Below are 25,615 nucleotides of genomic sequence, written 5' to 3'. Positions count from 1 at the left end.
TGACACACTGGATCAGATGGATTTAACAGACATATTCAGAACATTCTACCCTAAAACAGTAGAGTACACATCCTTTTCAAGTGCACATAGAACATTCTCCAGAACAGATCACGTATTAGGCCACAAAACAAGCCTCAACAAACTAAAAAAGATTGAAGTCATACCATGTGTCTCTTCTGACCACAATATATGAAACTAGAAATAAATCATAAGAAAAAATCGGGAAAGGGGCACCTGGGTGGCTCAATCATTTAAGCATCCAACTCTTAATTTCAGCTTATGTCATGATCTCATGGTTCATGAGTTCGAGCATCACAACAGGCTCTGTGCATACAGCAAAGAGCCTGCTTGCAATTCTCTCTCTGCTCCTCCCCCACTGTCTAAAATAAATGAACATTTTTAAAAAAGAAAATAAAGAAAAAATCTGGAAAGAGCAAAAATACATGGAGGTTAAGTAACATGTTACTAAATAATGAATGGATGGGCAAGCCAAAATATCAAAGAAGAAATTTAAAATATACATGAAAACAAATGAAAATGAAAACACATAGGTCCAAAGCTTCTTGATGCAGCAAAAGTGGTTCTAGGAGGGAAGTTTATAACAACACAAGCCTACCTCAAGAAGCAAGAAAAATCTCAAATAAACAATCTAATCTTACACCTAAAGAAGCTAGGGAAAAAAAAAGAACAAACAAAACCAAAGCCAGCAGAAGAAAGGAAATAATAAATATTAGACAGAAATAAATGATATAGAAACTAAAAAAAAAAAAAGAAGAACAGATCAATGAAACCAGGAGCTAGTTTTTTGAAAAGATCAACAAAATCGATGAACTTCTAGTCAGACTCATCAGAAACAAAAAGTGACAGAGACAGAGAGAGAGAGCCAAATAAAATCACAAATGAGAGGGGAGAAATAAAAAAAACAATAAATACTACAGACATAAAAACAATTGTAACAGAATATTATGAAAAACTATATGCCAACAAATTGGACAACCTAGAGAAATGGATAAATTCCTAGAAACATATAACCTACCAAAACTGAAACAAGAAGAAATAGAAAATTTGAAGAGACAGGTTACCAGCAATGAAATTGAATAAGTAATAATAATAATGATGATGATGATAATAATAATAAAACCTCCCAACAAACAAGCTTTGCAGGTGCATTTTACCAAACATTTAAAGAAGAGTTAATATCTGTTCTTCTCATACTATTCCAAAAAATAAAAGAGGAAGGAAAGCTTCCAAATTTATTCTGTGAGGCCAGTATCACCTTGATACCAAAACCAGATAAAGAACCACAAAAAAAGGAGAACTACAGACCAATATCTCTGATGAACGTAGATGCAAAAATCCTCAACAAAATACTAGTAAATTGAATCCAACAATACATATTAAAAATTATTTCACCACAGTCAAGTGGGATTTATTCTCAGGATGCAAGTGTGGTTCAATATTTGCAAGTCATTGTGATACAGCACATCAATAAGAGAAAGGATAAAACCCTATGATCATTTCAATAGATGCAGAAAAAGCCTTTGACATAGTGCAACATCCATCAGGATAAAACCCTAAACAAAGCAGGTCTAGAGGGAACATACCTCAACATAATAAAGGCTATATGTGAAAAACCCACAGCAATCATCACACTCAATGGGGGAAAAACAGAGCTTTTTCCCTAAGGTCAGGATCAAGACGAAGATGTCCCCTCTCACCATTTTTATTCAAGATAGCACTGGAAGTTCTAGCCACAGCAATTAGACAACAAAAAGAAATAAAAGGCATCCAAATTGTTAAGGAAGAATTAAAGCTTTCACTATTTGCAGATGACGTGATACTATATATAGAAAACCCTAAAAACCCCACCCAAAAACCACTAGAACTGATAAATGAATGCAGTAAAGTCACAGGATACAAAATTAATGTACAGAAATCTGTTGCATTTCTGTACCCTAATAATGAAGCGGAATACAATGAAATTAAGAAAACAACCCCATTTATAATTGTACCAAAAACAATAAAATATGTATGAATAAACTTAACCAAAGAGATGAAAGACCTGTACGGTGGAAACTATAAAACACTGATAAAGAAATTGAAGATGACTCAAAGAAATGGAAAAACATTCCATGCTCATGGATTGGAAGAACAAATATTGTTACAATGTCTATACTACCCAAATTAGTCTATGCATTTAATGCAATACTTATCAAAATATCCACAGCATTTTTCACAGAGCTGGATCATACAATCCTAAGATTTGTACACAACTGCAAAAGACCACGAATAGCCAAAGCAAGCTTGAGAAAGAGAAACAAACCAATAAAACTAGTGGTATTACAATTCCAGGCTTCAAGTATATTACAAAGCTGTAATAATCAAAACAGTATGGCACTGACCTAAAAATAAACACATTGATCAATGGAACAGAACAGAAAACCCAGGAATAAATCCATCATTATATGTCAATTAATCTCTGACAAAGGAGGAAATAATATATAATGGGAAAGACAGTCTCTTCAATAAACTGTGTTGGGAAAACTAAACAGCCACATGCAAAAGAATGAAGCTGGACCACTTTCTTACACCAGACACAAAAATAAACTCAAAATGGACTAAAGATCAAAATATAAAATCTGAAACCATACAGATCCCAGAAGAGGGCACAGGGAGTAATTTCTTTGACATTGGCTGTAGCAGCATTTTTCTAGATATGTCTCCCAAGGCAAGGGAAATAAAAGCAAAAATAAACTGTTAGGACTACATCAAAATAAAAAGCTTCTGAACATAGGGCACCTGAGTGGCTCAGTCGACTGAGTCTCCAACCCTTGATTTCAGCTCAGGTCATGATCCCAGGATCTTGGGATCAAGCCCTGCACCAGGCTCCACTGAGCATGGAGCCTGCTTTGGATTCTCTTTCTCTCTCCCCTTCTCCCCCACTCTCATGCACTTGCTCTCTCCTTAAAATAAAATAAGAAATCTTCTGAACGGTGAAGGAAACAGCAAAACTAAAAGGCAATCTAGTGAATGGGAGAAGATATTTACAAATAACATCCAATAAAGCATTGGTATCCAAAATCTCTAAAGAACTTAAAACATTCAACACCCAAAAAACAAATAACCCAATTAAAATTGGGCAGAAGACATGAATAGACATTTCTCTAAAGACATACAGTTGGCCAAGAGACAAATGAAAAGACGTTCAACATCACTCATCATCAGAGAAATGCAAATCAAAAGTACAATGAGGTAGCACCTCATACCTGTCAGAATGGCTAAAATCAAAAACACAAGAAACAACAAGTGTTGGCAAAGACATGGAGAAAAAGGAAAGCTCTTGCACTGTTGGTGGGAATGCTGATACAGCCACTGTGGCATGGAAAACAATATGGAGGAAAACAATATGGAGGTTCCTCAAAAAGTTAAAAATAGAGCTACCCCATGATCTAGCAATTGCAGTACTAAATATTTACCCAAAGAATACAAAAATATTAATTCAAAGGGATACACACACACACTGATATTTATAGTAGCATTATCTACAGTAGCCAAATTATGGAAGCAGCCCAAGTGTCCATTGATTGATGAATGGATAACGAAGATGTAGTAGATAGATACACTGAGATATTATTCAGCCATAAAAAGAATGAAATCTTGCCAATTTGCAATAACATAGATGGAGCTAGAGAGTATTATGCTAAGCAAAATAAGTCAAAAACAAATACCATATGATGTCACTCATATGTAGAATTCAAGAAACAAAACAAGCAAGGGAAGAAAAGAGAGAGAGGCAAACCAAGAAATAGACTCTTAACTATAGAGAACAAACTATGGTCGCCAGAGCAGAGGTGGGAGAGGGGATGGGTAAGATAAGTGATGGAGTTAAAGACTACACTTATCATGACGAGCACTGGGTAATGTATACAATTGTTGACTCACTATATTGTACACCTGAAACTAGTATAACACTGTATGTTAACTATACTGGGATTAAAATTAAAAACAATGAAAAAATAAATTTGCAAAAAACATATCCATAAGGCAATTTATTCCAGTTCAGTTTGTAATAGCAAGAGAATGTAAAACAAATATCCATGAATAGGTTACTGGCTGAAGTTAAATAAATCACGGCACATCCTGATCATTCAGCTGTAAAATGAAGTGAGGAATATCTCTACATATGGATAGGGACTGATGCCCAACATGTGTATTATTTTAATTTAATTTAATTTTTTTAGTTTATTTATTTTGAGAGAGAGAGAGCAGGGGAGGGGCAGATAAGGAAGGAGAGAGAGAATCCCAAGCAGGCTCCGTGCTGTCAGCGCAGAGCCCAACACAGGGCTTGATCCCACAAACGGTGAGATCATGACCTGAGCTGAAACCAAGAGTTGGACGCTTAACCAACTGAGCCACCCAGGCACCCCCCACCCCGGCCCCAGCACATGTATTTTTTATTTTGTTTTCCTGGATATATTTTAAATGAAAAGAGGAAAGTGAAGAAAAGTGTATGTGCACGAACTACCATTTATCTAAGAAAGTGGTTGTGATATATCTCTAGATAAGATAGATGGACAAAAGAACTAATGGAATAAAACAAAAACTCTTTTTAAAAGGTTGTTTATACTCCTAGGCATACACCCAAGAGAAAAGAACACCCATATGCCCACACATAAACTTGAATATGAATGTTCATAGCAGAATTATTCATAATAGCCAAAAATAGAAACAACCCAACTCTCCATCAACTGATGAATGAATAAACAAACTGCATTACCTGCATACAATGGAATGTTATTCAGCCGTGAAGAAGAAACTCTGAATACATTATGCTAAGTGAGATAAGTCTCTCACAAAAGGCGACATACCATATTATTCCACTCTTATGAAAAGTTCAGAATAGACAAACTCACAAAGAAACAAAGTAGATTGGTGGTTGCCAGGGCTGGGAGGAGTAGGGAATTGGGGGTGACTGCTAACAGAGGTTTCTTTTGGAAGAGATGAAATATTCTGAAATAAGATAGTAACTGCTGCGTAACTTTTAAAATGTACTAAAAACCACTGAATTTGTGCTCCTTAAAAGGGTAAATGTTAAAGTATGTTAATTATATGTCAATAAAAAAAATTTAACTTTATCAATAGAGGCAACACAGTGGAAAGAGCAGTAATCGGAATGGATTTCTCTGAATATATCTTCTTCAGTGGATTTAAGTTTAGAATTGTGTGAATATGTTACATAGTTGTACAACCAATTTGAAAAAAATTAAAAAGCAACCCTTAAGGGTGTACTTCTGGCATGGCAATGTTAGGACCTCTGTGTTCCCTCTCCACAGTGAAATTGGTGAAAATCACTTCTAAATATTCATTCTCTAGAAATGCTCTTCAGGCCATATAGCAAATGAAGAAACATTTATTCAAGAAAACCTATCAAAACTTAGTAAGAACAATGAGAATTGGTGGCATCTGACCCACGACCCTCTCCCTCTCCTTCCCGACTCGACGTGATAAAAACCCCACTCCAGACAGATGCAGTCAGGAACATAGGGTTCCCTTCTTTCACCCAGCTCCCACTTGTGGGACAGAGACTCTATGCTGGGTCTGGCACACCGAAAGTACTGGGATCTGATTCACCCCGCCCCAGTTCATTCATAAAGCAGAGTTTCCAGGCCCAGACAAGGAAGCCAAGAATACCAATGGTTACAGAACAGAGATGAAAGAAATAAAGAATACAAAAATAATAGAGAAAATTAATAAACCGAAAAGTTGGTGATTTGAAAAGAACAGCAAAGTTGACAAACCTGTAGCTTGATTGATCAAGGAAAAGAGAGAGAAGGTTCAGATAAAAGGGGGGGACATTACTACTCACCTTACAGAAATAAAAGGATTCTAAAAGAATATGATAAACACTTACATGCTAATAAATTAGATAACTTAGATAAAATGGACAATTTCCTAAAAAGACACAGACTGAATCAAGAAAAAAATAGAAAATCTGAATAGCCTTAAATCAGTAAACAGATTGAATTTGTCATTTTAAAACTATCTGCAAAGAAAGGTCCAGACCCAGATGACTTCACTGGTGACTTCCTTTTTTCTCCCCCAGTTTTATTGAGATGCAATTGACATATAAGATTATGTAAGTTAAAGGTATACAACATAATGATTTGAGGTAGGTACATACTGCAAAATGATTACCATTCACTGGAGAATTCTACCAAATATTTAAAGAATAATAAACAATTCTTCATAAACTCTTCCACGAAATAGAAGAGGGAAGAACTGTTCCCATTTTATCTTCTGAGGCTGCTATTACCCTGATACCAAGACCAGACAAATACATCTCAAAAAATGAAAACCATACCAAGATCTCTTATGGACATCAGTGCAGAAAATTTTTTTAAATGTTTATTTGTTTTTGAGAGAGACAGGGAGCACCAGCAAGTTAGGGGTGGGGGGGGGGGGGGGTAGGGGCGGGACACAGAGGATCTAAAGCAGTCTCTCTGCTGACAGCAGCTAGCCCGAAAAGGGGGTCAAACTCATGAACTGCAAGTTCATGACCTGAGCCAGAGTCACGCACTTAACCAACTGAGCCACCCAGTCACCCCTCAATGCAATGCAGAAATTTTTAACAAAATAGTAGCAAACTAAAATCTCTACCTGAAAAAGTCATCTGCAAAAAACCCACAGCTAACATCCTACTTAATGGTGAAAGGCTGAATGCCTTCCTCCTAAGATCAGGAATAAGACAAAGATATCTGCTGTTGCCACTTCTAGTCAATATTATATTAGAGGTTCCAGCCAGAGTAATTAATTAGTCAAGAAAAAGAAATTAAAGGCATACAGATTGGAAAAGAAAGAGTAAAACTATCTCTATTTGCATAATCTTGTATGTAGAAAATCCTAAGGAATCTACTAAAAACTATTGGGACCAATGAATGTGTTCAGTAAGATTGTAGGGCACAAAGTCAACATAAAGACACAAATTGTACTTTTATATAGTAGCATTGAGCAAATAAAAAATGAAACTTAGAAAACAGTTCCATTTATGATGAAATCAAAAAGAATAATACTTAGGAATAAATTTAACAAAAGTTTAAAACATATACTCTGAAAACTACAAATCATTGTTGAAAGAAATGTAATTACTGTATATAGAAAGATATCCCATGTTTACAGATTGGAAGGCTTGATATTGTTAAAATGACAATGCTCCCCAAATTGATCTACAGATTCAACATCATACCTACCTGAATGTAAGCTGGCTTCTTTGTAGAAATTGACAAGCAGACCCTAAAATTCATATGGAAACTTAAGGGAACCAAAGTTGGCAAAATAATCTTGAAAAAGAACAAAGTTGGATGACTCACCTCCTGATTTCAAAACTTACTACAAAGCAAGAGTGATCAAGACATTGTGTTACTGACATAAATCTAGCCAAATAGATCAGTGGAATAGGATTGAAAGTCCAGAAATAAACTCATGTAGAGTCAATTGAGTTTTCAACAATGATGCCAAGACAATTCAAAGGGGAAACAGTAGCCTTTTCAACAAATGGTGCTGGGACAACTGGATAGCCACACACAAAAGAATAAAATTAGACACTTTCCTTATACCATATACAAAAAATTAATTCAAAATTGATCAAAGACCTAAATGTAAAAGCCAAAACTATGACACCTGAAGGAAAAAACAGGGATAAATCTTCATGACCTTAGATCTGGGGATTCTTGGATATGACAACAAAAGTACAAGCAACTAAAGAAATAGATAAATTGAGCTTCATCTAAATTGAAAATTTTGTGCTTCAAAAGACTCAAGAAAGTTAAAAAGACAACACATTGATTGGGAGAATATATTTGCAAATCATAATCATATATACCTGATAAGGGACTTGTATCTAGAATTACACAAAGACCTCTTACAACTCAATAACAAGAAATAAATAACTCAGTTTTTAAATGGACAAAAGAGATCTTACATTGAGTGTTCTTATTAAATTTAACTAAGCAAAGGATCTCCAAAAATATTTCACTAAAGAAGATACACACATGGTTAATAAACATATGAAAATCATCAGCCATCAGGGAAATGCATATCAAAGCCACGATGAGCTACCTCTTCATACCCACCAGGATGGCTAGAATAAAAAAGACAATAATAACAAAGGATGCTGACATCCTTTGACAAGTGTTGACAAGGATATAGAGAAATTAGAACCCTCCTACACTGCTGGAATATAAAATGGGGCAGCCACTTTGGAAAACAATCCAATGGTCCTCAAAAAAGTTAAAACATCGAGTTCCCATTTGACCAAGCAATTCTACTCCTAAGTATCTATCTAAGAGAAATGTAAGTATATGTCCACACAACAACTTGTACACAAATGTACAGTAGCAGCATTATTCCTAATAATCAAAGGTGGAAAAAAACCTCAATCTCCACTAAATGATCCACCAAATCTGGTATATCCATATAATGGAATATTATTTAGCCATAAAAAATGAAATGCTGTTACACACTACAATATGGATGAAGCTAGCCACAAAATACCACATATTAAATGATTCCATTTGTATTAAATGTCCAGAATAGGTCAATAGAGAGAGAGAAAATAAGTTAGTTGTTGCATTAGGCTGTGGAGTGGGGGTGGGGGAGAATAGTTGAGTGTTCATAGCCAAAAAGTACTAGATTTCTTTTGAGGTTATGCAAACGTGACTGTAGGTGATCATCACACAACTCTGAATATACTGAAAACCATTTAAATGCATACTTTAAAGGGGTGAATTGTATAGCATGTGATTCATATCTCAATAAAGCTGGGTTTTTTTGTTTTTTTTTTTAATTTTTTTTTTCAACGTTTATTTATTTTTGGGACAGAGAGAGACAGAGCATGAACGGGGGAGGGGCAGAGAGAGAGGGAGACACAGAATCGGAAACAGGCTCCAGGCTCTGAGCCATCAGCCCAGAGCCCGACGCGGGGCTCGAACTCCGGGACCGCGAGATCGTGACCTGGCTGAAGTCGGACGCTTAAACCGACTGCGCCACCCAGGCACCCCTCAATAAAGCTGTTTAAAAAAAAAATCCTGAAAATCAAAGTCAAATGGAACAAATGATCCTAACTCAATATCAAGTTAGTGGCATCATCACACAGAGAAATTTCAGATGATTTAGAAGCTTCTAATTTGGTTCTGTATCCCTCATGAAATATCGCCTAAGGACAAAAAGAACTGCAAAGAAAACTGTTTTCAATAACCATACTGTTAATAAAATGGTTATTATATTTTGAAACTATTATATATTTAGTAGGATAAAACAACTAAATAATTGCATTAATGTTGTTAGGAACCAAGATTTTCAAACTTAAGGAAAAAAAGGATACAAATACAAAATTCAAGAAACAAGTGAAAACCTGTCATCTTAAGTTTAAACGGGAAACACCAATATAAAATCATGATGTACTTTCCCTTAAAAATACATATTTTGGGGGCACCTGGGTGGCTCGGTCAGTTAAACATCTGACCCTTGATTTCAGGTCATGATCTCATGGTTTGTGGGTTCAAGCCCCATATCAAACTCTGGACTGAAAGTGTAGAGCCTGCTTGGGATTCTCCCTCTCCCACTCTCTCTGCCCCTCCCCCGTTCATGTGTGCATGCTCCCTCTCTCTCTCTCTCTCAAAATAAATAAATAAACTTTAAAAAATACAACATAAAAATACATATTTTTTTAGTTTTGTTCACTAAAAGTCTTAGAGGCAATGACAACACAGGTGTAATAAGCTCCTGTAGAATTCAGGTTGTAATCTCTAAATACCATATCCTGGTAAAAAGAGCCATGGCTGATGGTTCCAAGTCTAGGGAAAGAGATATCTCAGGTGAATTTGGGGCATCTTGTTGTACCAGTCTCTTTTCTGTGTGCTTTACCTGTATTTGTTCATTTAATTCATTTGTAATTGAAAAAGCAGAATTAAACAGATTGCCCAAGGTCACATAGGTACAGAGTGTAAAAAAAAGATACAAATTCAGGCTTCAGAGCCAGCACTTGAAAAGTGGCTCAACCTTGCTAGTAATCAGAGAGAGGCATATTAAAACAGCAGCGAGACAAGTTTACCCTCTTATTAGAAGGGCAAAAGCTAATGTCTCATCAAATAAAACTTTAGTGAACTCTCAAGGAAATAAAAACTCTTACACATTGCTGATGGAAACTCAGAATCTTTTCTAGATAGTTAATTTACCATCCCTAATACATTTGAACATGCACCTGCCTCACGCTCAGATGTTCTACTTCTAGACTAGATTCTCTATATATTTATACAAGGAAAAATGTATAAACATCCACTTCCATTACAGCCCAGAGTACAACAGTGAGCCAGCAGAAACAGCCTCAGCATCTCTCTAGAGTCGAGATGCAAAAGTGTGGCTTATTCATAAAGAGTATACTCCATACAGCAATTAAAATGAATGAACCAGATACACTGGAGAAACCTCAAAATTATGTGGAGTGAAAAGTAAAATTGCATATAAAATGTATGGTTTGACACTACCTGTGTCAATCTTAAAAGTTCACAAAGCAAGAGTATGTATTATTTGTGAATTTGTATATGTGTAGTAAAGGTACAAAAATGTCTAGGAGCTCCTGGGCGGCTCTATCGGGTAAGCGTTAGACTGTGGCTCAGGTCATGATCTCACAGCCCGTGGGTTCGAGCCCCGCGTTGGGCTCTGCTCTGACGGCTTAGAGCCTGGATCCCGCTTTGGATTCTGTGTCTCCCTCTCTCTCTGTCCCTCCCTCACTTGTGTTCTGTCTTTCTCTTAAAAATAAATAAACATTAAAAAAATTTTTTAGGGGCGCCTGGGTGGCGCAGTCGGTTAAGCGTCCGACTTCAGCCAGGTCACGATCTCGCGGTCCGTGAGTTTGAGCCCCGCGTCGGGCTCTGGGCTGATGGCTCAGAGCCTGGAGCCTGTTTCCGATTCTGTGTCTCCCTCTCTCTCTGCCCCTCCCCCGTTCATGCTCTGTCTCTCTCTGTCCCAAAAATAAATAAACGTTGAAAAAAAAAATTTTTTTTTTAAATTTTTTTAATGATTTTGAATGGCTTAAACTGACTTCAGAAGGCAAAAAAGGGGTATCTTTGTCATATCCTTAACATTTTAATTATATTTCAAAAAAAGAGATTTAAAGCAAAGATGGCAACATTTTAACAATTGTTAAATATTGGCATATTGGTGGTAGCATGTAGGCATCTCATATATTTTGTGTATATATCCAAAGTACAATATCCTATAGGAGGCACAAGTAAAAAAAGGCTCATTAAAAAAAGAAAAAAAGATGGGGGTGAAGGCTAAAGTACAATGTGGTAGCAGCTTGGACTAGATTCTAAAACAGAAAAGGGACATAGTGGGAAAACTGGTGAAATCCAAAGAGTTGCAATTTAGTTAATAGTATTGCTTCAGTGTTAATTTCTTAGTTTTAACAAGTGTATCATGGTTATGTAAGATATTTACAATAGGGGAAGCTGAGTGAAGGGCGTAAAGGAAATTTCTGTACTATATTTGTAACTTTCCTGTAAAAATGTAGATTTATTTTTTTTTTTCATTTGACTTATTTATTTTGAGAGAGACAGAGACAGCATGAGTAGGGGAGGGGCAGAGAGAGAGGGAGAGAGAGGGAATCCCAAGCAGGCTCCTTGCTGTTAGCGAATCACGAAACCATGAGATCATGACCTGAGCTGAAACCAAGAGTGGGACGTTCAACTGACTGAGCTACCAAGGTGCCCTAAATTTCTTTTTTTTTTAATGTTCATTTATTTATTTTGAGAGAGAGAGAGAGAGAGAGCGCACAAGCAGGGGAGGGGCAGTGAGGGAGAGAGAGAGAGAGAGGGAGATGGGGGGGAGGGAGAGAGAGAATCCTAAGCAACTTTATGCTCAGAATGGAGCCCAATGCAGGGGTTAATCCCACAACCATGGGATCATGACTTGAGCCAAAATCGAGAGTTGGACACTCAACTGAGAGCCACCCAGGCTACCCTAAGTTTATCTTTAAAATAAGTGAAGGTAGGGACATCTGGGTGGCTTAGCTGGCTAAGTGCCTGACTTTGGCTCAGGTCATGATCTCATGGTTCGTGAGTTCAAGCCCCATGTCAGGCTCTGTGCTGACAGCTCAGAGCCCGGAGCCTGTGTTGGGTTCTGTGTTCCCCTCTCTCCCCGCCCCTTCCCACTCCCACTCTCTCTCTCAGAAATAAATAAACATTAAAAAATATTTTAAAATATTTTCTTAATGAGTGAAGGTATCAAATCAAAGTCCATATATCTTTTTCTAAACGTTTTTCTGTTTTCTCTTTACATGGATTCAAGTCTTTTTTAAGACAAATTTCAGAGTCTATATATTTACCAAGCGCCCTTTTCACACTGGAGGTAGCATTACCTGCAAGTGTGCCCTCTGTACTTCCCCAGAAATGGCAATTTTGATGTGGGATGATAAAAGGGATGTCACAAGAGCCTCAAAAGCAGGGATACCTGTGTGGACAAGCGGTCTTTGAGACCAGGGTACATTCTGGATTCTCTTCAAGTTTCCAAATGCGATCGATCTTATTGCATTCCTAATTAGCTGGATAGGATTCACAGTCCCATAAGTTTTAAGAGACTGTTCAGAAGGCAGAACTTTGGGAAAGTAAAATTATAGTTCAAAATGCATAAATAGCAAGTGATCCTAAGAAACAGGTGATTTCCTGCCAAGTCAAATACAGAGGCTACTGTTACTTTCTGTTTTCAGTGAGGAAGGCCCCTCACCCTATCAGAGATGGCTTCTGTTTGCAGTTCACAAAGCTAGTGAATCTTATTTACATAGAGTATTTTAGCTTTTCAAAGTGCTTTTGCTATCATGAGGTTTCATAACAGTTGCATGAAACGGGAGGGTTAAGTGGTTCCTTTTCGGTAGGCAAAGAGAACAAAGCCCAAGGAGATTGGGTATTTGTTTATGGCCAGGGAACCAGAACTCTGAGATCTCTTCAACACTTGTCAAAGTTTAATTTGTATATGAATTTCCCAAGGATCCTGTGACAATGAAAATTCTGATTCAGTGGGCCTTGGGTGGGGCCCAAGAGTCTGTATTCCTAATAGGCTTCCAGGTTTCTGTGGGTCCCCCTGCCACATTGTGAGTAATAGATTAGACCATTGACCTAGGCTGGCTATTAAACTCTGCTGGTCCACTTTCCTTGTGTGTACTTGGAAAGTGCAGATGGACTTGCACATAATGTTCAGCAAAGAAAGGGATCTGGCCTTGAAAAGCATTCTTTTTTTTTTTTTTTTTTAGATTTTATTTTTAAGTAATTTCTACACCCAGTGTGGGGCTTGAACCCACAACCCCATGATCAAGAGTTGCACAGTCCACTGACAGAGCCAGCTTTTCCCTTGAAAAGCAATCTGATGCTGTTCTCAGTCAAGCAGAAATGACTATTACACCTCCCTTCTCCATGTAATCCACCTGTAATTAACAGGAGGTTGTGTATAAGTAACTAGGACTGGAGCTAGGTAGAAATATGCTTGGATACTGCCAGGGTTTCTTTATCTTTGTCATTTGGGCTTTGTCAGAAATTATAATCTGTCTGAACCCCAGATGCATTCGTGCCTTGGCATCTACAGTTGTTCATTAAATGGTGCAAGTGTCAGGCAGAAAACAAACTCGCAGCGTCTTTGTGGTTCACCCTGGTCCCATGGCACAACTGGGTGTCAAGAGTTAAGTGGTTGTCCAGAGCTCCACATGGCTGCATGGATGGCCTTTTCCCAGATGGGCCCCGAGAGTTTCCTTTGCCCAATGGATGAGATCTGGTTTGGTGACCACATGACATCATAAATGCTAGTCTGTGTGGTGTGGCCTTGCTGGAGGGAATTTCCTTGCGAAGAGAACAAGCTATCCCTTTCATGGACTGGATCTGGTTTGGGAGAAGCAAAGCCTTCTGGGTTTGTGGTCTGATTTGGAGAAAGGCGCACCTCCTGTGACATCCTTGTTCCTTCCTATGCTCTGGGATGGGGCCCAGGACAGAGGGCAGCTGACAGCCCCTAGGCACCTTCTCTGAACAGCATGGTTGTCTGACTCTTTCCTTATAACTGGACAGACTGGTGTGGTGAGGTGTCAGCTTTCTTTATACAGCACTTTTTATGGTTTTCTCAAGGACAGTCATAACGAGCGGTTCTCAAATATGCCCGAAGGACAAATACCACTGTTGACTTATTTCTAAATATCAAGCGTATCCTGAGTCCGTTTCAAAGGTGGACTGTACTCTGGTGCTAAGCCCAGCCGTTAAGCAGAGGTGGCCAAGACTGGAAGTAGTTGGGGTGACTTGTATCAGGAAGATTATTTCACAAGACATGTTCTTACTTTAAAGATTATTCTGATATGATAGGGCCTCCAGTGCTCTCTTTTATCACTCACCTAAGGGGCACCTGGGTGGCTCAGTTGGTTATGCATTCGACTTTGGCTCAGGTCATGATCTCACAGTTCATGAGTTCGAGCCCCCCATTAGGCTCTGGGCTGACAGCTCAGAGCCTGGAGCCTGCTTCCGATTCTGTCTCCCTCTCTCTCAAGAATAAACAAACACTTGGGGGCGCCTGGGTGGTGCAGTCGGTTTAGCGTCCGACTTCAGCCAGGTCACGATCTCGCGGTCTGTGAGTTCAGGCCCCGCGTCAGGCTCTGGGCTGATGGCTCGGAGCCTGGAGCCTGTTTCCGATTCTGTGTCTCCCTCTCTCTCTGCCCCTCCCCCGTTCATGCTCTGCCTCTCTCTGTCCCAAAAATAAATAAACTTTGAAAAAAAAATATGAAATAAAAAAAAGAATAAACAAACACTAAAAAAAATTTTTTTTAAATGTTGAACTCCCTCTATGTGTGTAAAGTTGCATATTCACCTTGAGGGTGGTGATGGGAGATGAAAAAAGAATGAAAAAGAAATAAAAATATTGTTTCTCTTAAGGATTCTATATTCTAGCTGAGAAACTAAGCAAACAAAACTAATAAACATGGCAACATAATAAATGCTAACTGGTTTAGAGTCAACAATCCCAAAGAAAGTGTTTCTAATTTCCATAAGAGAAGACCTCATGGTGGGGGAAGGGGGGGGGAATTTAAGCTAGACTTTGTGAAGAATAGGTAGTATTGTAATGTAGGGGAAATGAGCAAAAACAGAGCACAAGGTATTTGAAAAATGAAAGCAGACTTTGGGGGTTAACTTGGCAATGGAGAGAAGTGGGAGAGTGAGGGGGCCAAAGCTGAAAAGGTAGATTGGACCATGTTGTGAAGTCTCCCGAAAATCAGAGCTTAAAGAGTTATTTGATTCCACTGGCAGTGGGAAGCCATTGAAGTTTAGTAAATATTCAGATTTTGCCTTCACAGTACACTTATGGGGTTTTCTGAGATTAACATGTAATCTAAAATAAAATAAGATATTCCTAAAGAATCAGAATTACTTTCTAATCCTTGTTCTGCTATTGATTCATTATTGGTGATGGGAAAGAGAACTTCTCTAGGCCATAATTTCCTCAAATGTAAGATAAAGGGGCTACTAATCAAGATAATTTCTAAAGTTCCTTTCTGGCTCTAAAATCAATTATTTTCATTCTCCTGGTCCAGACTTTCTTCACAAGAGTGAGAAAAGAAGAAAAACCTGTTACTAAAGCTTTTAATGACCTTGAAATCATAGTTTTATTTAAATTTGCAGATTTTTTCTATCTACATCCCAAAGTAGAAGTTTGTACATGGTAAAAAAAAAAAAAAAAAAAAAAAAGTCACACATGGTTTATTCACTGAAATTTTGTAATAAAAAGAATCTATGGAGGGCACATGACTGCATTTATTTTTCGCTACCAGACTATCAAGTAAGATTTTTCAACATCACAGATGAAAATTTTAAAACAAAATACAGAATATATAGCAAAATATTTGTTAAAAATGTACTCTTGAATATGTTACAGTGGATAACATTACTGATTTGATCTATTTTTGTGCTATACAGGAAACATCATAGTAAAATTGTCACTTAAATTCATTTTCAAAAGAAATTGCATCTATAAAAGGACAAGTTTTTTTTCTTCTTTGAACTGGCAACATGCAAAAACATTTTTTTTTCATTAAGATTTTTTTTCTAAATGCAGAAGTAAAGAGCTCATGAAAACAGAAGTGCTCTGTATAGACGTTTTGCAATCATTCCTATGGTTTCTCTAGGGTACAGTTGAGTCTGGAAACCTTGGTTCTAGTTTCTGCTCTGCCTCAGCTAGCTTTGTGAGAGCAGACACCATTTATCTGGTTTTACTTTTCCTTTGAAATACCACAATTACGGTTTTCACTTTGTCTTTTCTCCCACTACTGGACTGAAAAACACCTGAGTGCTGGGACTGTTTTCACAGCTCTAACTCGATATCTGGCACATAAGTTACTCAATATTCATTGAATAAATGCGATTGGACTAAATTGTTCATGTCCTTTCCATATTTATGATTCTGTAATATCCAAGTCCTGACAGTTGAGTTTTCCCCTTCAGCTTGACTTCTAGCCTTTTACTGCTCATTCGTACTGCTCATTCGTACATTTTCAAATTAGGACATTTTTCTCCTAATTCAACTTGAAGATAAAGCAGTACAAGTAGCTACCGTGGGATGAAGTTTAGGTAGGAAAGGGTTCTCTAAGGGAGTTACAAAGAATTTGCTGTTGAACCCAACCCCTGCTTCTTGAAGTTCTGGTTTGCATCTAAAACAGTAAGTTAAAGGTAGGTAAAGACAAATCAAATTTCAAAAGAATTTCTAATTAGAAAATTTGATGTTCTAAATTTCAGATGCTCTAAGAGCAATAAAATTTTGATGAACCTCCCAAGAGCGTAATCCACCTCTACAGGGTCCTCCTTTATGCCAGCAAAACACCACAAACCTCAGTAAGAGCGACCACCCTGCAGTTGAGCACACACACTTCTTCCAAGTAAGTCAAAGCCCATTACAAAACATCCTGTTACAATGAAAATCTTTCCACATTCTGGAAGCCCACTTGGTTATTCTGAGCAACATTACATACAACCCAACAGATACAGTGAAATCCTGAACAACTCCTTGAAATGTTATACCTAAGTTACAAAGCGTAATTGGACACAATGTAGACAACCCCCAACAAAGCATCATCATACTATGTTCAACACTGGATGACACCAAATTCAATTGGGAAAGGGAGATCAAAAGAACTGTGATTTTTCCTTGAATGAGACTTCTTGAATGATAATGAGATGAGGGTAAATCTTAGGTGGAGAAGTATTTAATTCATTGTGCTTTTCATGTTTTCCTTTTTTTAAAATTTACTTTTATTTTGAGGGCAGGCCAGCGCAAGTGTGCAAGCAGGGAAGGGGGTAGAGAGAGAGGGAAAGAGAGAATCCCCAGCAGGCTTTGCATTGTCGGTATGGAGCCCAAGACAGGGCTGGATCTCATGAACCATAAGATAATGACCTGAGCTGCTATCAAGAGTCAGCCGCTTAATTCACCAAGCCACTCAGGCACCCCTATACTTTTAATGTTTTTCTTGCTACCTATTTCCAGTTATAAATTTTTAATCTGAGTCTCTGGGTGCCAGTTCTTTTAACTCAAGTACAACATAATACTAGGCATTCTTTAATTTTCTATTAACTATAAAAAGTACACTCAGATAAGAAATCTGTAAAATCATTTCCTTTCAGAAGGAATCAAATATTCTGGGAACTTTATTTTTAAAGGATAAATCAAGACATAGCTTTCATTGACCCAAACATGCATAATCCATCCTTAATATAAAATGTACTCAATTAGGAAATCACACATGAAATACAAAAGGAATGCAACTTTACATATGTAAAATGATTGCTAGCTGTAGCAATTTAACAGTCAAATCAATAAAGACATTGTACAACTTAAAAAAAAAAAAAAAACCCTAACATCTTAAAGCCAATTATTTATAGTAAACCAAGGGAAATTTTTATACGGAATGGTTTGACTCAAAGCAAAGAATAAGGCACCTGCTATAAATTTAGAACAGTAACTTTCATTTTTAAAGTTATAATAAAATAGAATTAGTCAATCAAGACACTTGCTTCATAGGGAAACAAGTGTTTATTTCCTGGGTGAGAAAGGCAGGTAACTGCAGATAAAAACCTGCTGGCCCAAGGTCAGCTGATTCCTTCCTTTCCTGTTTTAGAGTAGTCAAGTTCCTAAGCATCCTTAACTACTCCTCTCCCTCACTCGTCCCCTATATTGAGGGGGATCAGAAACTCTGAGGTTCACAATGTGTATGACTAGGTAGATTTCCCTTCTGTTCCTCTTAAAACAGCTTATTTTAAAAGAGATATCCTGAGGCAATTAACGAAGCAAACAAGCAGCTTTCTTTCCAATTCATTGATACATAGACACCTCTCAGGCTTTTTTTTTTTAATCAAGTTATGGCTAAGTAAACAGCCAAAACTTACAATTTTCAACAGTATCCGAAAACCTAAAACCTGCCTTCTCACCCTTACCATTAGTAAAAAGAAACTCTGATCAATCATAACCTATAAAATTATACCACAAAGGGAAGACTAAAGACTGATCCTTATCAGCAAATCCATTTAATTCCAGACGGCACTTTAGTCTGATGTATCTAGTGCCCTACCAAAATTTTAATCATAAACCCAGAAGATTATTTCCAAACTAAGTAACTTTTCAGTTGATGTGCCTTTTTGGTATTAAAAGTGCTATTAACGTGCTAAGATGTCTTATGGCACATTAGACTCATCAGGATGTCCTGATGAAACATCCATTTTTAGTAGTATTTTTCCCCAAAATACTGTCTAGCATAGTAGTCCCCTTTGATATATTAATGATGGTAAAATCAATGGTGACATAAACAAACTTTCCCTGACTTTACTCCACATGGTAACTTTTAGTGAAACTGAAGTTACTGAGTAAGTTACAAAATGCTCAACCAAGTTTTCTTATGGCATTTTACATTAGTATAACTACTCATGCAAAATCCAAGGTAGTGTAATAGAAATAATATTGTTAAAATAGATATTGTAGCTATAAGCATCTTCTTTTATATTAGGCATTTAGAAGCTTTTAAAAAATTTTAGGTGCTAAAGATTATGGGAAAACGAGGCTAACTGTGTAGTTGTTCCATTTATAAGCACTTTATTACAGGACAGTGACATTACCCTATATGGGAGTGTGCTTTCAATTCAAGATACAGTAATAAAGTGCCTAACTATATAAAAACCATGACTCCAAATTTTAAATTAAAACTAATTGCATATACACATTAGGGTTAACAAAATCTAGACTCTGTCTACATAGATTTAATCTAATTATCTATCTATACTGGATAGGGTTTTAACAACCACATTAAGAAAACTTACTCTTTACTGACTGAATAAGTAGGGTCCACTACTATAGCTTAACAATCAAATTTTATTGCTTTATTCATGTGGTGCTTTTGCAAGGCACTGTGGTATGGACTAGAAAACTTGGAATGACTCATGGAGAAACCTTGGAATGACAAATGAAGGATGATATGAAAAGTCATTCTGAGGCAGGATGCTTTACTGAATTGTTTTTAACCAGGGTATCAAACATCAGGAATGAGTTCAAGTTAAAATTCACAGGAGAATGGAAACATCTTAAGGTCAGTCACTTCACATGCCCATCCTGATACTTTGAATAATCTGGAAAATTGCTGCAAAAAGAAAGAACAAATGTTTTAGTAAGCATGCTTTGAATAAAATAGGAATGACAACTGACAAATATTTATTAAGGTACTTCATGAGAATCCAAGAGCACCCTTAAAATTACTTGCAAATGCTAGGTAACTTCATTGAGGAAGTGAAGACAAGCCTACCCTAATAAACCAATTCAATGTCCATAAGTTATTTTTTTCAGCTTTTCTGAATTCTACGTCTAACCGTCCAAGAGATTTTGCAATACACAATCATTTTAGAAAAAGCTTAAAGCACCAAAGCAAACAGGTTTTTCTAGCATAGAATTATTTTGATTTATCCCCAAAATATTAAGTGTCCTTCTAAGGCCTGGCCTATAATATAACCATGCTTCCTCATTCTCACAAAGCTGAAATTGAATAATCTTTAGGTTACATAAATTGCTTGGCTCTTGGCCAACTAGTAAGTTTAGGAAGCAGGCGAAATGAAACGTTTAAGAGAAACCTCAGTAACTTTAGAATGTCAGAATATAAAAAACAGAAACAATATAAACAGTTTGCATATTGGAATAATAAATGAAAAGAAGAAAAATATTCTGTAATCCATTTGCAGAGGCAGGAATCTATTACTTTAATAGTAGGCTGACCTGATAACTTATTTTTCCTCCCATATGTCAAACGTTTCTTTAATTAATCTAAAAACATTTGTCTCCTACACTAAGTTACCAATCAGGTACATTTCCTCTATACCCAACCAATTCTTCGCACGAGCTTTACTTTACAAAATATAACCAATTTTGCCATAAAAACATTAATTTTGGGACACGTTAAATTCAGTTCAACGTCCACATATACATCATGTTCGTAAGTGTTTTGCAAATATATTCATAATATGCTTGCAAAACATTCTAAATTCTCATTCCGTGAGGTTTTTTTGTTTTGGTCTAAATTTCTTCCAACTTGATCATTACTAACTGAAGAGCTGACCTCCTTTTCTGATCTCCTGTGAGCACAAATCAAGCTATGAGAAGTTTCTGGAGCACCACCCTCTGTGCATATGTGGGACAAGTAATTCGGTTCAGACGAGAGACACTTATGTGGAGCTCCCAGCAGGTGGGTTGAGAACTACGCGGGTAGGATTCACCACTGATGGGTCACCACGTCATCCCAAACCCGACATCCAATGCCCTACCCGATGGTAGCCCCAAAACACTTACCAGAACCACAAACGACAAAAATGAAGAGAGCCAATAACCAGGGTCCTACAGACGCCTTCTCTTCGGGAGCATTTCTCTGCAAAAACGGAAAGTCCCATTTCAAATGCAAAAACCCAATCCGATCCCGGGCTCCTGCAGCCTACACCGCGGGCCAGGTTTCCAGGTCCCCTCACAGGTTTGCCCTCCGTTCCCGAACCGCCTAGCTTCAAGCACCCACCTACCCGAACCACCCTCCCCCCTGCCCCGCCCCGCCAACTTAGCGTCCAGCTCGTGGCCTCGGGCCTGGGGAGAACTCGATCCTAGGACCCGGGCCTGAACCCCGGCTGCGGGACGGACGGGCGCCTGCTCTTTCCTTACCGAAGTCTTGGCGACGTTGCCCCGCTGGGTGATGTTCTTGCTGTGCTTCTCGTTGGCCATACGGATTCGCTGCTTGGCGACCATCTTCACGGCGCCACCACCTGCCTCAGCCACCCCTTAGACTCGCTAGCTCGCCTCCCCTCGGGCCGCTGCGACGCTCTGGTCCCGGTGCCTGCGCTGCCGGAGCTAGAAGGCTCTCAGGCGGGGCGCTAGCTCCGGCCGCTGGGCCTGAGCGAGGCGAACTCGGGTGCCGAGCGCTAGCGGGGCGTCGGGCCGCCGACTGACTGACGACGCCGGACTAGCCGGCCGAGAAGCGGGCACGCGGGACGACAAGCAGGCCGCCGGGATATTCTCGCGCCGCCGCTCTGGCCGCCGCCGGGAGCGTGGAGTGAAAGAGGAAGGAAACGCAACGCAACAACCGAGCAGCGCTGCCCGTAGCCTCGAACTACTTCGGGTTCGGCTGCCAACGTCAGCACTGGACGGACTCCGCCCCGCGGAAGTGCGGACTCCGCCTGCTGTAAAAGAGGGAGAGGGGAGGGCAAAGGCTGGCGCACGAGCACTAGTCCCGCCCCGCGGTGCTCTTTAAAGTGTCTCCCCAGAGCTGCGCGTGCGCGTCCAGACTCCTTTTTCTACTGCCGTCTCCCACCGGAAGTGAATTGGCCCCGAGGCTCGTGATACCGGAAACAGCTACGCGCTGTCTCCACGCCTGTGGAGACGTGTAGGGGCCGGGTTTGGCCCTCGTGAACTCTGACCCCAGCGCATGGGTTTCTCTTTCCGGGACAAGATGGCGCCGTCCACGCCACTACTGACAGGTGAGTCCTGAACGAGTAAGAGACTTTTTCAGAGCATTTTCCTCTTGTGTCTTTGCTCTTGGGGATTACCCGAGAAGCACTGGCGTCTGCTCCACCTTTCCTTGTGGACTATGGAAGAGCCAGAGGGTCTTGTGGGTTGCTTGGTGTAGCGTGGCAATCGGAAGTGAGGCCCCAGCCTCTGGGCTTCAGTATTCCCCTCCCTTTTGCCCGTCCATCATTCCTCCCTGTCGCTTCAGATTCCACTGGAGTTGCGGACGAGAGATAAGAACAGAAAGTGCTGGTTGAATTTGTTACTCCGGGTCTGCAAACACGGGTTTTATACGTACTCTGATATGGTGACAGATCTTGTTGACAGAAGTCATTGAGTTCTGTAATAAAGAACAAACATAAACAAACGGCTAGAATGCGCACACACATTAAATACACCTGAATTTAAGTAGTACCAAATTCTGTGCTCTTTGCTTTAATGAAATTAGTAGGATCAAATAGAGTGGAGGTTTAAAGTGATGAAAGTGTGGTCTGGGGTCGTGGCAGTGAGCATTATGGAAATGATGGCAACGTTTGATGTTGAAGTGTTTATGAGTATTTTAGAATCTGATTATTACCGGATTCCTGAGATTTTGGATTGGAGGCAGAGTTTACAATTTTATAAAAGATAGTTAACTTAGTCTGGGACTGTGTCCGGGAAGACTCTGAGTTAGGGTAATGGCTGGGATTCTCATATGAGTATCAAATAGAGGGGAATTGGGAGAGAAAAGAACAGAGGCTTTGATTAAGCCATGGATAGCTTATAGAGAAGGAGAAACACCATTAACAGAAAGGTCGTTTACTTTTGAGGAAGGGGGTTATGTCCCCAAACTTGAAAGGAACATTAGAAAGCTTTTGCACTTTTTGCCATTCTACATTTTAAGATCTTTGCTATTAAGCACCATGACCGCTCATATCAATCTGGCTACCGCAGTTCAGTCATCAAATATTTATCAAATAATGAGTATAATTTGTAAGATAATATGCCAGACAGATACTATTTAAAAGGCATAATTACATAACTAAATGAATTTTTTCCTCTGGCTTCTTAAAAGTAACTAGTATGTTATTCACAGTTTTGGAACACTGAATGCTTATTTGTACTCTAAAAAAAACCAGTACATTTAAAAATCTGATAAATTTTCTATCTGAAAGTAATGTAATATTGTGTGTTAATTATATACAAGTAAAAAATTTAACTTGAAAAAAATCTTTACAGGGGCTGCTCAGTGTTTACAGGGTAAATTCCATCCTGTTTAGCATAGCATGTGGAACCCTTCATAATCCTTGAAAAGCTCTTTGCATTCATTTCTTTGCTCCCCACCCTATTGTGCTCCATCAATATTGGACTGCTTACAAAACCCTTGAAAAATCTACTTCAGTCTAGGACTCCTGGTCCTCTTGATTTGGCTTACTTTTATCTTTTAAAATTCATTTCTGGGGCGCCTGTGTGGCTCTGTCAGTTGAACGTCTGACTTGGAGTCAGGTCATGATCTTGGGGATTCGTAAGTTCAAGCACCCCATTGGGCTCGCTGCTGTCAGCACAGAGCCTGCTTTGGATACTCTTGTCCTCACTCTTCTCAGACGATCAGTCACTCCCAGGCTATTTTTGTACTTCATATATACTTGAATTTTTTTTTTTTTCACGTATCGCATAGGTTAATTAATTATCTAGTTGTTTAGATGCTTTTCTGCCTTTCTAGACTAAACTCCTTGGTGGCAGGGCACAGTTTTCCTCATCTCCGTCTTCTCAACACGAGGTACAGTGTGTACTAAACAATAGACATTCTAAATGTTTGATGGAGAAATAAATTAATGAAGCATAACCACTTCATTTATAGTCATATTAACAAAGTGAAAGTTTTCTTACAATGCTTAAAATTAAGGACTTGGTAAGAACTTAAAGGTTAGCTAGTCAGTCTATCTCTCATAGTTTCATATTCATAGAAGCCCTGAAAGATTAGGTGGTCAGATTCACATTGCAAATTGGCAGAATTAGAATTATATTGAATCATTCAACTCCGTGGTCCATTCTTCTTTTATTTGAACACACTAATTGTTAGTATAGGTATTTCAATCAATAATAGATTTTTATTTCCAAAAATTTTTTTTAAACTTAGACTTACAGGATTTTGGAGTTTGGAATAATTTGGACATTGTCCAGTAAGTTTTGTCAGTTGCAAATTTTTTTTTAAATTTTTTTTACATTTATTTATTTGAGAGAGACAGAGCACAAGTGGGGGAGGGTCAGAGAGAGAATGAGACACAGAATCCAAAGCAGGCTCCAGGCTCTGAGCTGTCAGCACAGAGCCTGATGTGGGGCTCAAAGTCACAAACCGTGAGATCATGACCTGAGCTGAAGTCGGATGCCCAAACAACTGAGCCACCCGGGCACCCCTGTCAGTCTTAACTTTTCACTGAAAATGACAAAAAGCCAGAGTAGGTGATAAAGGGAGTTTCCTTTTTTTTGAAACTCATGTAATTGTAAAGCTTCAGTACTGCTACACCCAGGTACTCACTTGACTCCAAAAATGCTTTTCTTTATCCCTAGGCACTTGCTTTCTTTTCAATTAAATTAATTCTTAGGCTGGGGCGCCTGGGTGGCGCAGTCGGTTAAGCGTCCGACTTCAGCCAGGTCACGATCTCGCGGTCCGTGAGTTCGAGCCCCGCGTCAGGCTCTGGGCTGATGGCTCAGAGCCTGGAGCCTGTTTCCGATTCTGTGTCTCCCTCTCTCTCTGCCCCTCCTCCGTTCATGCCCTGTCTCTCTCTGTCCCAAAAATAAATAAACGTTGAAAAAAAAATTTAAAAAAAAAAATAAATTCATTCTTAGGCTAACATTCTCCAGCTTTACACTCAACTAGCTCACAACCCCAAAGGAAAGCACATTTTTTTGCTAGTCTCAATGCTGGCTGTTTTTGGCTTGGCTTGGCTGGATCTTGTTCATCTTTGAATCAATATTTAATCAAATCACCAGGACCAAATTATAGTCTCACTCTTGGATAGTTCCCCCTGGAAAATTAGAGTCTCCTAGAAGGTAGGACCTGTGTCCATGCCAGGCATGTAAAACAGTGGCCCTTACATGAAACCCATATGTCTAATCAGCTTGTCTGGTTGAGGCCACCATTGAGATAATTGATTCAAAATGGAATCATTTTCCTACACTGATAGGTACTTCAGTGAATGTAAGGGTTGGAAAAAGTATCCCATTGTAATGATCACCATATCCCTGGTACGGGATCCTTGTTGTTGAAGCCTAGTAGTTTTCTCATATTGAGTCAGGCCTAGAGCAATAAATGGCATATGAGTATCTATAAAGGCTAGTAATCTTTAAAGTTTTTATTTATTTATTTTGAGAGAGAGTGAGCAGGGGAAGGGCAGAGAGAGAGGAGGAGAAAGGATCCCAAGCAGGCCCCGTGCTGTGCAGAGCCTAATGCAGGATCTAACTAAAGAACGGTGAGATCATGACCTGAGTTGAAACCAAGAGTCAGACACTTAGCTGACTGAGCCACCCAGGCACCCCAAGGCTA

At 38.8% G+C, this 25,615-nt stretch overlaps 2 protein-coding genes across 2 annotated transcripts in view; one reads left to right on the top strand and one right to left on the bottom strand.

Moving 5' to 3' along the window:
* Positions 1 to 17,699: 17,699 nt before the first annotated feature.
* On the bottom strand, positions 17,700 to 21,913 carry SERP1 (stress associated endoplasmic reticulum protein 1). Its single transcript, XM_043595137.1, has 3 exons — positions 21,250 to 21,913; positions 20,893 to 20,968; positions 17,700 to 19,696 (listed from the first exon to the last, which is right to left on the bottom strand). Exons 1-3 carry the CDS (start codon positions 21,331 to 21,333, stop codon positions 19,656 to 19,658), a joined length of 201 nt encoding a protein of 66 aa, XP_043451072.1. The 5' UTR covers positions 21,334 to 21,913; the 3' UTR covers positions 17,700 to 19,655.
* Positions 21,914 to 21,925: 12 nt separating this feature from the next.
* The window catches only part of EIF2A (eukaryotic translation initiation factor 2A), a 31,900-nt gene continuing 28,210 nt past the window's right edge, over positions 21,926 to 25,615 (top strand). The window contains exon 1 of the mRNA XM_043595134.1: positions 21,926 to 22,061. Coding sequence (XP_043451069.1) covers positions 22,010 to 22,061 — 52 coding nt within the window. The 5' untranslated portion in view covers positions 21,926 to 22,009. The remainder of the gene's footprint in view (positions 22,062 to 25,615) is intronic.

This window comes from Prionailurus bengalensis, chromosome C2, assembly GCF_016509475.1.
Source record: "Prionailurus bengalensis isolate Pbe53 chromosome C2, Fcat_Pben_1.1_paternal_pri, whole genome shotgun sequence".
In the NCBI taxonomy this organism is placed as follows: domain Eukaryota; kingdom Metazoa; phylum Chordata; class Mammalia; order Carnivora; family Felidae; genus Prionailurus; species Prionailurus bengalensis.
Note: the sequence above shows the minus strand (reverse complement) of the source record. Positions and strands in the feature narration are given on the sequence as shown.

Excerpts from the sequence above, each read along its gene's own strand:
- SERP1 (XM_043595137.1), bottom strand. The coding sequence starts at position 21,333 with ATGGTCGCCAAGCAGCGAATCCGTATGGCCAACGAGAAGCACAGCAAG. Across the intron at positions 20,969-21,249 it reads GCAACGTCGCCAAGACTTCG|AGAAATGCTCCCGAAGAGAA; the intron begins GTAAGGAAAGAG and ends CCGTTTTTGCAG. Across the intron at positions 19,697-20,892 it reads TTTTGTCGTTTGTGGTTCTG|CAATTTTCCAGATTATTCAA; the intron begins GTAAGTGTTTTG and ends TTCTTTTTGCAG.